This window comes from Pinus tabuliformis, chromosome 1_1 (assembly GCF_031772625.1).
Source record: "Pinus tabuliformis cultivar Carrire ecotype Pingquan chromosome 1_1, CPIR1, whole genome shotgun sequence".
Lineage (NCBI taxonomy): Eukaryota > Viridiplantae > Streptophyta > Pinopsida > Pinales > Pinaceae > Pinus > Pinus tabuliformis.
Window position 1 is genome coordinate 829,995,034 of NC_142297.1, and position 16,103 is coordinate 830,011,136.

Consider the following 16,103-nt stretch of genomic DNA (forward strand, 5'->3'; position numbering starts at 1 on the left):
ACAACTTCAAAATTCTTGTTCTTATGTGAATCCTACTCTAATACCATGTAAAAATTAAGATGTAGATTTGCAGCTGCTTATGAAGTTTTAATCACAATCACAAGACACAAACCTATTCTATTGCTCCACAAACATTAATTCACAATTTAGAACAAAAACATTAGACATGCAATAAGAAATCACACACATGCAAATAATATTTTTCTTGGGGAAAGCCAACTGCTAAAAATCCCAATGTCTACTTGCATCAATCTGATGAATAGAGATGTATTACAATTGCTTTTCTCAACTGAGCACAACCTGCAAGTGCGTAACCTATCTCTCTACTCACTGAGAAGCTCTGACCCAGACTTAGTCAATTTCTGCCTTTGATTGAGATCCTATTTCCTTGCATTTTTCCTTAAGAAATTAGGCCCCTACTATTTAGGAATTTCTCCAAAATGTATTGTGCAATTCCTTAGGTTGATCATTTGACTGCATGCAACACTTGTACGCTCAAGACTAGTCTAAAAACGATGTTACATGGCCTTGGAATCTCCACCACAACTGGGGAACTCGAATTTTCTACATGCACTAGATATTTTGGGTTAATTGATTAGTTAACTGGATGATCATTGAGTTTTTGAAGTCCCACTGCACAACTGACCTTCCACTGGTTCCTCCAAAAGTTGGAACTAGTTTAACTGAAAACAACCTGAGATAATTGATCTTGATTGCTACAAATTAGAAATCACACATGCTTAACTGAACTCTAACTCCTCCAACTCAAATTTACTGAGTAAACTGGGTGACACAAGCCATGTCACACAAGTTAAATACATGCAAGTTGTCTGCTGATGTGGAAATTTTATTTTTCTCAATTTAATTAAGGAAAAATCAAATTGAGAATTTCTCGCTACATTTTTCAACATAACCAACCATCATACTAACCATGGAACTCTCTTCCACTAACCACATAAAGAATGCCTACATTTTATCTGCTTGATAGTACCTTAGAGTCCTCTTCCCTTCCAATGCCCTTCAATATCAACAAAAAATGTTCAATTTGTTGTCTACATTCTAGGAATAACTCGAGACAGGAAACATTTGGCCTCAAAACAATCAGTGAGGATTACTAATAAGGTTGCAAATTTGAAGGGTTTGCCTCGACTATTGTGGACATTCCAACCATGGTTTTTCCCTCAAATCATCCCATTCTATTTTTCATTTTTAGCAACAAGCTTCCTTTAGATTAGCCCCATTAAATTTGCCTTGGGCCTTTCATTAGAATTTTGTTTATAGTAAGGGTGATTCAATGCTTATAGATATGGAAACTACAACCAACACCTTGCCTCCTTAGCATTTGGTATAAGGACAACACATTTGGGTATATACCAAAAAATATAGTATGGTCTTGATGTTTTCGATAGTTCTTTAGATAATTGTCTTGCTAATATATTTCAATAGGTTTGAGTGTATTTATGACCATATAAAATGGTAACAAGGCTCACTTGAGAAATCAAATCCTAAATATCATCAATCTTTATCTTCAAAACCTCGCGTTTAATCTCTATGATATAAATGAGGACAATAACCCCTTATGGCATGGACGTTTAATTATTATTATTTTCAACTGGAATGAAAATTTATGGAGAATCAATAACTTTGAAAGGTTAGTTTCCATTATTATACCAGATACAACTATTTCATAAATGCCACAAATAGGCCAATTACAACATGTCTTTGAAGACTTGAACCCACGTAGATGGGGAAAGGAATTGTTCACCAAACCACTCGAGCTAAGATTCTTTGATAGCTTGACATCTAATTATTTAAGCTTGTGTAATGACAACTTTATACGTTGCAATATTTCCAATATTCACAGCAATGCCACATTCTTCCTTTATCACAATTGTCACAACATCCAAGACATGGACACAATGCCATAGGCAATAGCTTCTCTTGATTTGAAATGTATGTGTAATAAATCTAATGAATTGGAAAGGGAATGCTTTATTGATGATTATGATTAAGTGATGAGACCAAAACCTTGGGTTGTTTCATCAAAACATCAAGCAATTATGGAATCCACAAGGTAACAATGAGCACTTTATTGGAGCAACTAGGCTCTCTCACTAAACATAATCAAAATACCATAATAGGCATTTAAGGTCCTACAATTCTCCACCTCAAGAGTTATAGTATGTCAATGCAATTAAAGACCAAATTGACTCATGCGAAAAAATCATAAACATCATCATAAGTTGATCCATACAAAAGAGGTATTCAATGTAAATAGTGCCAACACATGGCTCATCCACTGGTGATATAACTACCCATCAATTGTAATTGTAAAGATAGGACCAAGTACAAGCCCATAAACCAACATATAATATCACTACAATCTACAACATACCCAATAAAAACACACTAACTTCAAACAAAAATGAAGGTCCATCATCAATCCCAACATGTCATCCTTATCATGTGATAATTTTCATTGATCATGCAATATGAAGGGTAATGCTATCCTCACTATAATGCTAACATCACATATGATTTCAATATCATGCTTGATGAGTCATTTCTATCCAAATTTGCATATACTTTTGATTAGTACACTCATCTTTGATCCTCAGATAAACCATAAATTTTTCAAGGTACAAGACTAAATCGTCGACTTAAAAATATCATATGTTATTCATCAACAATAAATTCACTAAAAAAATATGAATATTAGAAATAATAACTTTTCCTCCCCACCTCTCCTACTATACTCTCTCTCTATAAAACATTTTTGTTAACAAAATCCGGGATGTTTAAATAACATTTCTATAAACACAATTCTCACAATCTTATATTTATTAGTTTTCTTTCTATTGATACATTTCTCAAAATCTTTTATTATTACTTTCCCTTCTATTAACACAGTTCTCAAAAAATCTTGTACTGTTACTTTACCTTCTATGCTTCAATCTCCTTTGAGTGTTTTCTCATAAACATATCCTCTGGTAGAACCTCCTTTCCTCTCCTCGCTGTAATATTATGCTGACATCACCTATGGTTTCCAATATTACGCTGGATCGGCCATACAATCCAAAAATTCCTATAAATTTTTTGTTTCGTACTCTTATCCTCGGTGTTAAGAACAAAGCAACTCATTGGTGCTCTTATCCTCGATAGCAGGATAATAGGATAAATGGGGACATATACATCTATGATCTATAGAACACAAACACAATTCATTGGTGTTCTGATCTTCGATGGTGATATAATAAGGATATATAGGAACATATGCATGTATGATGTATAGTATACAAACACAATAATTCCCTCTCTGTTCCCATGACGGACTTAATCTCAATCTTTCATTATCTGCATCCTCCCACAAACATCGCCAGTGCTTGTAGTCCTCGATGCAATAGGCATACTCGTTTTTATCCGGTCCGATTCCTAGAGGCTCTCTCACCTTCTGGAAAACTGAGAATACACTGGAGGCCACACCATAAGAAGAAGAGGAGACACAGCCCCACTCTTTCACAGGCTCAAGTCGACAATGCCTTCACCCCGTTGGATGAAGACTCAGAGACCTTCATCAGACAGAGATTACAAGACCTGGCTGTAAGTAAAATAAAAAAAATAAGCACGTACATGATGAATATATGTTTGTGTCTCAGGAACGAAGGATTAATGCTAAATGTTATAAGTATTTGCATTTCAGGACAGCCTGGAGCTGCCACCTGATTATCTGGCTGAACTGCCCAATGATCTTCGTCTCGATGTAGGTCTCTCACTTTAATGGGCACTCTAAAATACATGTCCGCTGGGTAAAAAAGCTCTTGTTTTAATGGACGGAATTGGGTTTTATCATTGCATTCACAGAACATAATGCATATGTTTCAAACATTGTAATGACCTAATTAATCTGTTTCTGGAATGGTGATCGACTTGATGAAATTGATTGGTTTCTTATCTGTTTTCCTGTATTATGGTTCGTTTTTCAACGGCTGAGGAAATTTTAGTGGATAGCCAATTGCAATTCTCAGCGATGGCAGTTGACCTATCTCAATTTTGTATTGATAAAGACTATAGTTAATGGCTATAATTTGGAAACTTGATTGACCTGCAGATACTATTTAACTGTGATAGAAGGTTCAAAATAATTTGCTCTTCCAATGGAAAACTATTAAAATTTCGTTTGTCAAAAGACACAAATCAATTGAAAGAATCTTAACTATGCCGGTCGTTTCCTCGTATATTGTATTGTTTGAATCAACTGCTTGCTCTGCTGAGAATCACACGTCACAGGGAGCCCTTTTCAAGGGAAGGGAAGAATGCTCTTATTTATCTTAAATATCATCAACCCCTTTTGACTAGAGAGGCTACAGAACTCCTTTCAAGATTACCTTTACAACAAGAATACATTTGGTTGTACCCCTTGTTGAAATCGCCCAGCACTGCTGTAACACGTGAACTATACCATTAACAGCTTCTCTGCATTATGAGAAATGCGGTATAAACCGCATTGACGAGGCTTACAACTCGGAAAGACTGCCAGAAAATAGGTCCAGTGATTTTAACATGATGGACTGGAAGACTTTATTTGTTAGGCCCACTTCTTAGAAGTTACACCTACTTTTTGCATGATATTCTGATCCCTTATGTTAATTTTCCAAATCGTCTTGTGATCAGCTCCTCCTGCTTATGGAAAGAGCAACTCTTATTGACTGTCTACTACACTTTGAGCTTAATTTTAATCCATCACCTATCAAGATGTGGGATATTATTTACACTGTACCATTGCCTAACCTGAATTTAATGACTATGATTGTTCCACACTTCTCTTGCAGGACTGAGCCAATCACTTCTTTTGAAGAATCAAAACTATGGTGGAGGCTATAATGGCATCCTGCTTTCACTGACCGAGCTTGTTTCTTATGGTTGTCAATAAGTCTTAATCGTAATAAAAAAACTAAAGTTGTCCTCGTTAAGTAATCCTGCCCAACTCTCATAGAATGCCAATGAACTGAACAATTTTGTTGATGTGTCAGTACCAGCCATGTAATATCTGATAAATTAACACTTATCCATTACAAGAATTTCCAATAATGTATACGAAGGATTTGGTTCAAACCCTATAGCTAGCTGCTAGATGACTAGGAATGGCGTTTCCAATTCACGAATCATGATATGATTTATGAAAAGAAAGAACTGAATCAAACCCAATAAAGATGCCAGCAAACCAAAGTCCATACCTCACAGGTTTGTGCCCTAAGGTGGCTCAGTTACTGGAAAGCTCTGGAGGTTTTGTTAATCAATAAAATGACCCACCTTTTATGAGTTTAACCTGCTGCGGATATGTATCTGCAATTTTCAGAAGAAGTGCAGTTAATTTCTACCCTGCATCAGGGCATTAAATACAATGATAAAAAGTAAGAGTTTCCTCTTGCAATTTCCATTCCCCATTTGTAAGTAAGCACATTGTTCTTTCGAGGTTCAATCCTCCTGAGCTGCATCCTGTGTGTTTTTGAGTTGATTCATTACTCTGTCCATTGGATTTGCATTTCACCTCCATGCATTTTCAAGCTTGTCTTTTTTTCGTCATACGATATGTGATTCAGCTGCAAGGCAGGAAAGATAGTCCTATTTAGCCTTTGTTCTCGAGAGGATATTGGCCCGACTGGCCTCTTAAGATGAAGGCCATGCTGGTTCCTGGAAGCCTCTTTGCTTCTGCAGTCTGTCGATGTTTCTATTCAGAGCCTTGCTCATTTTAGATATTCTCTGGATGCCCCTAGCCACTTCCTGCCTCCAAAATTGGAGATCAACAGGATGGTCAGAGAAGACATATACCATTAGTGTATTCAAGTCACTTGGATAGCCTCCAAGTTCTTGGCCCTAAGACAACCTTCTATTATAAGTGCTCTCTGCAGGTAACGGACAACCTAATTATCCTTCTCAACTACACTTGATGTCATTAGCCACATGGCCTTAGGATTCTACCCCACTAAGGGTTTGCTCTCATTGAATTTTGATCAAGACTGATCACTATATGCTATGGACAAAGAGGATTTTTCATTTATCTCATCTACAAGAGATTGAGATTGGGGGTATTTCATCCCCATGTGTCCCATATTTTGAGATCTTAGGGAATTGTCATTGTCTATATGATGATTTTGGAAGCTCCCTGATTACCTTCATCTGCTATTTTGATTAAAAGTGTTAGGTCCCTATTGCAAGATAAATATTCATAGACATCATGCCTTAAGGGGTTTACCTAGGCCCTACCCCACTAGGTTGATTGTTGGAATTTCTAAGTCTAACTGTTAGAAACCTTTCATGTACTTTTCTGATTTATTTCTTCCTACTTGTTCTGTTAAATTAACAAGTTATTTACCACGTAAATACTGAAAATAAATACAAGTACATGCTCAACACATCACAGATCATCAACTGAAGGAAACAAAACAAGCACACAAGTAACACTGTTGTTTTTGGACCAATGTCCCCGGAAAAACCCAATGCGGGAAAACCAGTGACGCTATTTGAGGGTTTTAATTATTAAGCAGTTTCAAAATACAATCTGGGTGCCAAAACCGGCTCACCCAACAGAGAATAATCTCAGCAATAGTACTTCTTAGTCAGAGGTAGATATTCCAGCTAAAACCCCGGATAAACAATCCCACAGCTCTCAGCTTCTAATCTGCCCCACGAAATCTCCAGCGTCTACCTCTAGGGAATGCGTCAGCCCTTTCTGACCCAACGTCTGCCCAGCGTCACCCTAGCTCACCCTGCGTCAGCCTCTGGAGGCACTACGTTAGCCCTTAGAGCCTCTGCGTCACCCACGCTGGCTCTCTGAGGCACTGCGCAGCTCCTAGTTGCCTCTGTGTGGGTCCTGACTGGCTCTACATGATCCTCTAGCTGGCTCTGCTTCCCTCTCTCCCGGCTTCTGTGTTGATCCTCTCGGTACTATCTCTGCCTCTCTGCTTCTGTATTCGCTGCCCCTCAGCTGCAACTCTGATCACTCCTTCGATTTCCTCAGCAAACCCTGCCCCAGAAAATCGAATTCTTGATCAATTTGGTGTGTTCTCCAAGTGACCCTCAAGCCTCCTCTTATACTTTTCTCATTGACAATTCAACGGCCGAGATTAAGTCCTTAATCAATGGCTAAAATTAGATATGGCTTGACCCATGACTTTTGGACCATTCTAACTTAGTTTTATATTAATTCACATTAATATTTTATTTTCCCTAAGTTTAAACTTAAGGACTACACTAAAATATTAATTATTTTAATGTCTCCCAAACTGGTTAGATTCTGCCCAAACCATTTCTGGGTATTGGAGATCTCATGCGCTTTAGCCTCTCCACCAATTTTGGTGGCTAGAGCACATCTGATGCTACCCCAAATCAACAGTCCCTCTTAGCGAGGACTGTGCTCTAATAATACTCCTCACTAAGCGTCACCCTAATCATCCAGCATCAGTTCTTGTGCCGATGCTAGGCCTGCTGCCCACCATTTGCACTGTTGCATCATGTACTACTACCCATGGCCCTGCCACTGCCACTGCTGCATTCGTACGACAACGCCCTCTCATCCTGCTGCATCGTGCTGCCCATAGCACTGCCACTGCTAACTGCTGCATTGCAACTCAGTTACTGAGAGGTAACTGATCTCCCAAATCTGACATCTCCATTAGGGTAGAGACACCCATGAAGCTGAAACTCCCTCTGTCGCTGACAAGTGCTCCCTCTTTGACCTCTGCGCTGCTGCAACCACTCCATGCATCTCACACTGCTGCAACCACTCCATGCATGTCGCATTGCTGCCTCACGCTGTCCTGGGAATCCTGCACTGTAGGTCCCTCTATCACTCCATCCTCATCCGTCTCTACTGGCATCCGCTAGCACTGCTCCTTTTCTTCGGGGCTCCCGTAGCTAGGTATAATCCAAGAGGTTGGGTACCTCAAGGATCGTGCCCCTCATCGCCTGTAGTCTGTCTGACTACATCTCGATGTCTCCTCACTTCCGCTCAAGTGGCGTGCGAGCACTCATGGCACAGTCATCATCTGTCTCCACTTCCTTCTCCACCCTTGCTGGCGCAACTTTGGTCTCGAAGGCCTCTCCCTTACTCTTCTTCCTTGGACACTAGATCGCATAGTGACCCAGTTCCCCACAGTGGAAGCATTTGACCTTGGAGAGGTCCTTCTTCTTCTGTTTCTCTTTCTTTCTCTTAGATGCTAGGGCAACATCCACCTCATCCTCCTTCTTGATTCTGACCCCCTTTCGCTGCTTCCCGCCTTGGTCAGCCTTCTAATCTCTTCTTGGCGAAGAGCCGCCCACAGTTCCTCCCAATCTGGAAGGGTTGCCCTGCCCAGTATGCTCTGGACAAACACCTCCCAGTCTTTTGAGACTGTGTCCAGGGCTGTTCTCACCATCAATTCTTGATCCGGCATGGCCCCTATGGAAGTCAGCTAATCCTGGATCTCCTTCAATCGACCGAGGAAGGTGTCGATCTGTTCTTCCTTCTCCATCTGGTATGACCACAACTGATTTTCTAGTAGCATCTTCCTCTGCACAAAAGTATGCTAATACAACTTTGTTAAGTTATGGTATGTTCTATGCTTATAACAGTTTACTTCTTTTTCTTATTATATTCCACCGATTAGCAATCACATGTACATAAAGTAAAGTGCAGATAGAACATTAAACGATCGACAGAAAACAAGCCAAGACAAGAGACACAAGATGTGGCGGCTAGCTAGGGACAAACCCCACAATGTGTGGGGAAACCCTTTGATCAAATCTTCTTTTATCTTCAATAATTCAGCAGAGAGAAATAGTACAATAAATCTGATTCATATCAGCAGTAGCAAACCCTAGATCAGTAGCATCAGCATTAGCGGCTTCATTATCAAACTAGGGCAGACCATATCTCACAAACCGACAGTCGGATTGACTTCATTCCACCACCAAAAGTTTCGGCTTTCAAAGGAGGTTCAGATGAACCTACAGCGCAGTTCCAAAGAGGATATCTTCTAGGCCACGCAAGTCAATCTTTACTTCTGCAGTTGCAGCTTCAGTTTCAGCAGTTTCCGGCTTCAAACTAGGGCAGTCGATATCTTGCAAACCGTTCGTCGGATTGACTTCATTCCACCACCAAAAGTTGCGGCTTTCAAAGGAGGTTTAGATGAACCTACAACGCAGTTCCAAAGAGGAGATCTTCTAGGCCACGCAAGTCAATCTTTACTTCTGCAGTTGCAGCTTCAAATTCAACAGCTTCCGGCTTCACATGTGTGAGAGAGAGAGACCCATTTCAGCGCAGTAGAGAAGAGACTCATATCTGCGCAGTAGAGAGAGAGAGATGTGATGAGATGAGTGAGTCCAAATGAGGAAAAGTCCTCTTATATTTATACACAACGTTGGTGGGTGAATAAATGCGACTGTTGGGCTTCTGAGCCTACATGAGTTGTAGGTCGGCTTGATAATAATTCCATAATCAAAATAAATTCATATCTCCATGAATACTTATCGGAATTGGATGATCTTTATATCAATCCTACACCTCTCGACGAGAGGAATCTAATAAAAATATTATTAGCCATGAATAAGATGACCCACATGAAGTTTTGCCCTGGTTGCCAATTTTAACAAACTTTGTTAGGGCCTCCCACATCTCATTTTCCATATTCTTCTCGGCAATATGTGGTACTACATGGTCCTTGACCCCGTCAAGGATGATGCTTTTGGCCCTTGCCATTGCATCCTCGTACTTATTGTTATCAGTCGGGTCAACTGGGACCGCTATTGTCCTCAAGGCGAATTGCTTGAAACGGTTCCTGTCTAGAACGGATAAGATTTTGGCCTTCTAGACTATATAGTTTGAGGCTTCGTCTAGTTTGTCCTGGTCTCTTACCCCGTTCACTGCCATCTCGCTGCTCCTCTACTTCCCTCCTGGAAGTTCTCGGTGTGACTCCCTCTGAGCCTCGATTTCCCTCCTGGAAACCCCTCTGCCAATGTCGAGATGCCCCCACTTCGATTGTTAGTGCAACTGCACTACTGATCTGGATTTCTTGGCTAGAAATCCTCGGCAGCAACTCCCTCCTCCTTGGTCTTGCCCTGTTAGGTACTGTTCTGACTACAATACCCCACCAACTTCACTCTGCAACTTACCCACAGCCTCCTAAGCCCCAACAAACTGAAGGTTAGAGCTTATAGCCTCTGCGCAATTCCGACACCACCGAAATCCACACCTCCGGCTCACAGGCGTCAATCCTTTCTGACTGAGAAGGATGACCGGGCACTGCGTAGGTCGAGTCTGCTCCTCTCTGCCACTGCGCTGATCCTCTTCCCGGCTCAAACTTGATGACGCAGGCACTGCGTCACCCCTTCCTTGCTGCTTCTCTGCTAGGAACAACTTCTGTCACTTGGGACAACTGTTTTCTGCTGCTGCTGCTCTGCTCGACTGATGTCCTCAGTTCTCCTGTGATCTGCAACCATGTTTTGATACCATGTTGGAATTTCTAAATCTAATTGTTAGAAACCCTTCATGTACTTTTCTGATTTATTTTTGCCTACTTGTTCTGTTAAATTAACAAGTTATTTACCATGTAAATACTGAAAATAAATACATGTACATGCTCAACACATTACAGATCATCAACTGAAGGAAACAAAACAAGCACACAAGTGACACCATTGTTTTGGACCAATGTCCCCGGAAAAACCCACTGCGGGAAAACCGGTGCAGCTCTCTGAGGGTTTTAGTTATTAAGCAGTTTCAAAATACAATCTGGGTGCCAAAACTGGCTCACCCAACAGAGAATAGTCTCGGCAGTAGTACCTCTCAATCAGAGGCAGATATTCCGGTTAAAACTCTGGATAAACAATCCCATAGCTCTCAGCTTCTATTTTGCTCCACGAAATCTCTAGCGTCTACCTCTAGGGACTGTGTCAGCCCTTTCTGACTTAGCGTCTGCCCAACGTCACCCTAACTCGCCCTGCGTCAGCCTCTTGAGGCACTGTGTTAGCCCTTAGAGCCTCTGCGTCACCCACGCTGTCTCACTGAGGCACTGCGTAGCTCTTGGCTGCCTCTGCGTGGGCCCTGACTGGCTTTGCATGATCCTCTAGCTGGCTTTGCTTCCCTCTCTCCCGGCTTCTGTGCCAATCCTTCCAGTACTATCTCTGCCTCCCTACTTCTGTATACACTGCCCCTTAGCTGCAACTCTGATCACTCCTTCGATTTCCTCAGTAAACCCTGCCCCAGAAAATCGAATTTTTGATCAACTTGGTGTGTTCTCCAAGTGACCCTCAAGCCTCCTCTTATACTTTTCTCGTTGACAATTCAACGGCCAAGATTAAGTCCCTAATTAATGACTAAGATTAGATCTGGCTTGATCCATGACTTTTGGACCATTCTAACTCAGTTTTATATTAATTCACATTAATATTTTATTTTACCTAAGTTTAGACTTAGGGACTCCATTAAAAATATTAATTATTTTAATATCTCCCAAACTGGTTAGATTCTGCCCAAACCATTTCTGGGTATTGGAGATCTCATGCGCTTTAGCCTCTCCACCAATTTTTGTGGCTAGAGCACATCCAATGCTACCCCAAATCAACATTGATCATGCCTACTTATAGCTTATCTTGACGACTGTAGGTGCTAAGTGCCATGGAAACTCCCAAACCTTGGAATTTGGACCTAGGTGATACCATATTAATGGGAAAGTGCTCATCCTCTTGTTCCATGGCAAGGCTACACACTTTTAGGAGGACACAAAGATGTACCCGCTTTCAGTGCAACATTGCGTTCTAGCCTAGGTTGAGCAATCAAACATCCATCACTAGGCTTGTCTCTTTGGCTCTAAATGCTAGGAGAGCTTCCATTGATTGCCTTTGATCTAGCCCCATGATCACTGAGTGAAGTTTTCCTTGTCTAAGGCACTGTGGAGTTTTCACAAAATATAGAGGATGGAATGGAATCAAACATAAACCCTAATTTTGCAATAGAGAAAATATAAGCAAAAAACAACCCTAGAAGAAAAAAGTGCAATACTTGAGAAATACCCTTAGGCACCAAGTTGACTTTATTAGAGAATGAATTGCTTGATTTTATAGATGAGGGAGAGGATGCATAACCCAATATTGATTTTGGAACCACACACATTACTAAAATAGGTGGTCAATTGTGGCCAAAAGTGAAGAATACCAATAATTTCAACAACCTCCTTTGTGCTAAATGAGGGCCATGTTACCGATAAAAATGGGTAACCCCTAAGAGAATTTTTTTCTCCTTTTTGATCAACCATCCAACCAACTTCCATATGATGATTGACATATAGCTTTACTTGAGAACTCTCTGTTGGAAATACAGGGGGGGTGTGAATCAATATTTCTTTTACAATTGTTATTTTACCAGTTAAGATCACTTAGATAAAACACAAAATGAACAATCACATAGATAAATGATTTTATTAACAAGAAATTGGTGAGGACTCCAATCCTCTTTACAACGAATCACAAGCTCCAACTTGTACAACAATTTATACTAGGGCTGCAACCCTAAGGACACCAATCCCAAATCCAAATCAATAAAAAAAAATTGTAGGGTTCCAACCCTAGGTGAAGACACCAATCTTCAATCTATCAGGCTCCAACCTGGTCTTCACGATGCTCCAACCTTATCTTCCACAAGGCTCCAACCTTGTCTTTTTTAGGACTCCTAACCTCTAGGGCTCCTACTCTCTCAATCTGCTTCAGCTTCTTCAAAATAGGTTTAATGGCTCTTCAAAGCTTCCTAAAATCTTCTACAACAGTCCTTAACAATGTCTTCAACAATGACCTCAATCAATCTCCAATACCCTCAACTCATTAATGACAACTTTATGATCCACAAAAGGCATCTCCACAAATATTCATGATACCTGAGCAACTTCCTTCAAAGTCACTCCATGAGGGTTTCAATCATGCTCTAGAGATCTCCAAGAATCTTCAATAAGCTACTCCAAGAATTTTCCAAGACAATGAAGGCTTCTCCAAGGTATGCTCCAAATCTTCAAGAATGCTTCACAAGTCAATAATTCTTCACAAGTCTTTAGCAAGTCTTCAGAAGATCTTCAAGAAGATGTTCAAGCATAGGTCTAAGGTTGTCCACAAGACTTTAAGTCCTTCAACAAAGTTTCTCTTCGATGACTTTCTCAATGAGGACTTCAACAAGGGTTCCAAGGCTACCTCCAAGATCAGATCCTATAGGTCTTCCAGATGTCTCAATAATGCCTTAAGGTGTCGATAAGTTGCCCCAAGAATTTACGAGAATTTCTTCAAGTACCTTAGCGTTGCCTTCAATGCTTCTGCAATACACAACAGTCTTCAGAATCTCCTTAAGTGTCCTTCAATAGCGCTTCTAGTAGTTCTCCAACAATGATCTCAAGTCAGCTCCAAAAATATGTCAATGCTTCCTGCCCTTCAAGACTGTTGTAAACACCTTCAACAAAGATGAGAAATGACTGTCCAAGATTTGCTTTTACTGCTGTTGTCTCCTTCTATCAGTGAAGTGACAACTTAGATGTGGCTGTCATATGATTCTGCAAACACATGTAAAGCAGTTCTTGAAATTTTGGCATAGGTCTAAGGTTCCTTTTTGTCTAAATTGAGGTATGTTTGCAAACTTTAAATGCAACAGATCACAGGTCAAAATATTATTACTACAAGTCCAAGATTTATGCATGAAACAAGCCTGTTATTCTTCCCACAGGTCTAAGGTTTATTGGTATCCAATGTTGCTGGATCCCCCGCCTCCCCAAGGATGAGGAGGTGGAATCGCGTCCTGTATAGATTTGCCACCGATCCTCTAGTGGAACTGCGGATCCAAAAATCGGATCCGCGGTTCTGCCATTTTTTGGCGATTCTTGGAAAATCGAATTTGCGGGGGCCCAATCCACGGTTCCAACTGCCCGATCTGCAAATCCAGAAAGGATCGACTGCGGATCTAGGGAGGTTTGGGCGTGTATTCACCACGGATCCCGAGCGGATCTGAGAGAAGGTGGACGGTTCACATGGTTCCGCTGGGCTTTTTTGTTTTTTGTTTTTGGAAATTTCAAACTGTTATGTGAGGAACTATGATTTCCGTATACTGCCAAGGTGCCCCTTGATGCTCCCTAATGGTAATGTTAAATTCTTAAAGTAAAAGTGATATTCATTCATTTACATCCTTTTACCTAAATTTTTAACATTACCATGAAATGACTTAGAATGTTTGAGAGTGGTTCCAACCTCATCAGACTTCATATGGAGAAAATATAATTTTATATCTTATTCCAAATTTGTTAAAATTTGATAGCTCAGGTATGAATTTCCCCTAGAAGAAATCATATCTTTTAGTTTTGTTTAACCACCTATAATAAAATTTCATTTTTAACAATTTTAATATGACTTTCCAAAAATAGTAAGTCACATCTCAATTTGGAAGTGAGTTTCCAAAAATAGAAAGTCATGTCTAAATGATCAAGGATAATCTTGACATATGGAATCCATTTTAAAATCAAATCAATCATGATTTTACAAGTCAATAATTAATATTTTTATCCTTATTGCTATTATTTTTATTATGATACTATTATCTATAAAATAGTCTAAAGTCATTTTCCTTTAATGGATTAATAAAAACGAATTCTCTCATGAAATAATTAAATTAAATTGAGTATCTCTTGGCAAATTGAACCTCTCTCTTGGAATAAAATAGTAACTCCACACACTTAAGAGAATGTAACTCTCCCTCACTAATTTAATGTGTGGCAAATGTGAAACTCCTCCTCACTAAATGCACTTATAACTCTCTCATTCAATTCGATTTCTAACTCTCACCAAATATTCTCTCATGTATAAGTGTAGCTCTCTCTCTCTCTCTCCTTATTTCGAATTGTAACTCCTCAAGACATGTGTACCTCTATCTCTATTCTTGGGATGAGTTACACTTCTTTTCAAGTAACTCCTCCCTCATGGAATTCGATTCTCCTATTATTGGCTCAAGGCATAAATTTATTTTGTAACTCCTCTTCTTTTTCATCTATTTAAGCAAGAGCAAGTGAGAGTTGATGTAGCATGTTCATTGTGAAGGAGAGCTAGCGTTGAGTGTGTGCAAGAGAAGTGTGAGATCAAGTGAAGAGTAAGAGCAAGGGAAGAGTTGGAGAAAGTGTGAAGAAAAAGAACTGATCAAGAGAAGGATGAGATATTCAAGCAGAAAGCAAGAGCACTTCAGCTGCAAGTTGATCAGACATTGGTGACTTTATTCATTTTCATTCTCTCTCTTTCTTCGTACTCTGCTGAACAATTGAAGAAATCTAATAGAAGAAGAATCATTTGGGTTTTCCCCTTGTGGGTTTTGCCCTAGTCATTGGACCTAACTCTCAATATCTCATATTTGTGCTTAGCTGTCTTCATATGATCCTTAAGTTTATGTTCTATCTACAATTGCTGATCTGAAAAGTTGTGAAGAAGAAATCTGCATTCTAAGTAATTGCAACAACATAGAACATTCAATTTTCTGCAAAGTACATTCAGTTTTTTGCAATGTACATTCAACTTTTTGCCAAGTATTTTCATTTCCATTTAGTTTTATGCAAAGTACACTCAGTTTTCTGCATAGGACTTTTAAGTTTCTGCAAATAAATTTTTAAATTTCTGCACAGAACTTTCAAATTTTAACATGGTATTGGAGCCTCGGTGAAGACAAGTCCAAGGAGACTAGAGATCACCTTGTTACCCACCATTTTGTGGGTGATATCCCTAGGAGAATTTTTTTCTCCAAGATGGTCCTCACCTGACAGCTAGCAACCCCTTGCAGCCACCAACTAGCTCGTTGTGCCATTTCTTTGCCACCTGAGCCAACCATGTGGTCCCTCACCTATCTGTTATGATCGTATGTTTGAAGGTGGGCGTCCTGAACCTAAAGGTATGTCTTGTCATTTGACAATTGAGTATTGTAGTTTGATTGTCATGTATACTTTTGGGCATGGATTAATGGGGGGATTCGGTGGAAAGAGTGGGCTAGGTCTGTGCTCGTCCCCTTGACCTCTTTTGGATGTTAACCTTGGACCCTAGTCCCATGGGATCTCTTTTACTGA

The 16,103-nt window shown here is 40.0% G+C and overlaps 1 protein-coding gene across 1 annotated transcript in view; it reads left to right on the forward strand.

The window, feature by feature from the left end:
• The first annotated feature begins 3,137 nt into the window (after nt 1-3,137).
• Nucleotides 3,138-16,103, forward strand: part of LOC149216681 (LOW protein: ammonium transporter 1-like protein) — a 143,607-nt gene continuing 130,641 nt past the window's right edge. Inside the window, exons 1-2 of the mRNA XM_089392824.1 lie at nt 3,138-3,600; nt 3,701-3,760. Of these exons, the coding sequence (XP_089248950.1) occupies nt 3,325-3,600; nt 3,701-3,760 (336 nt within the window). The 5' untranslated portion in view covers nt 3,138-3,324. The remainder of the gene's footprint in view (nt 3,601-3,700; nt 3,761-16,103) is intronic.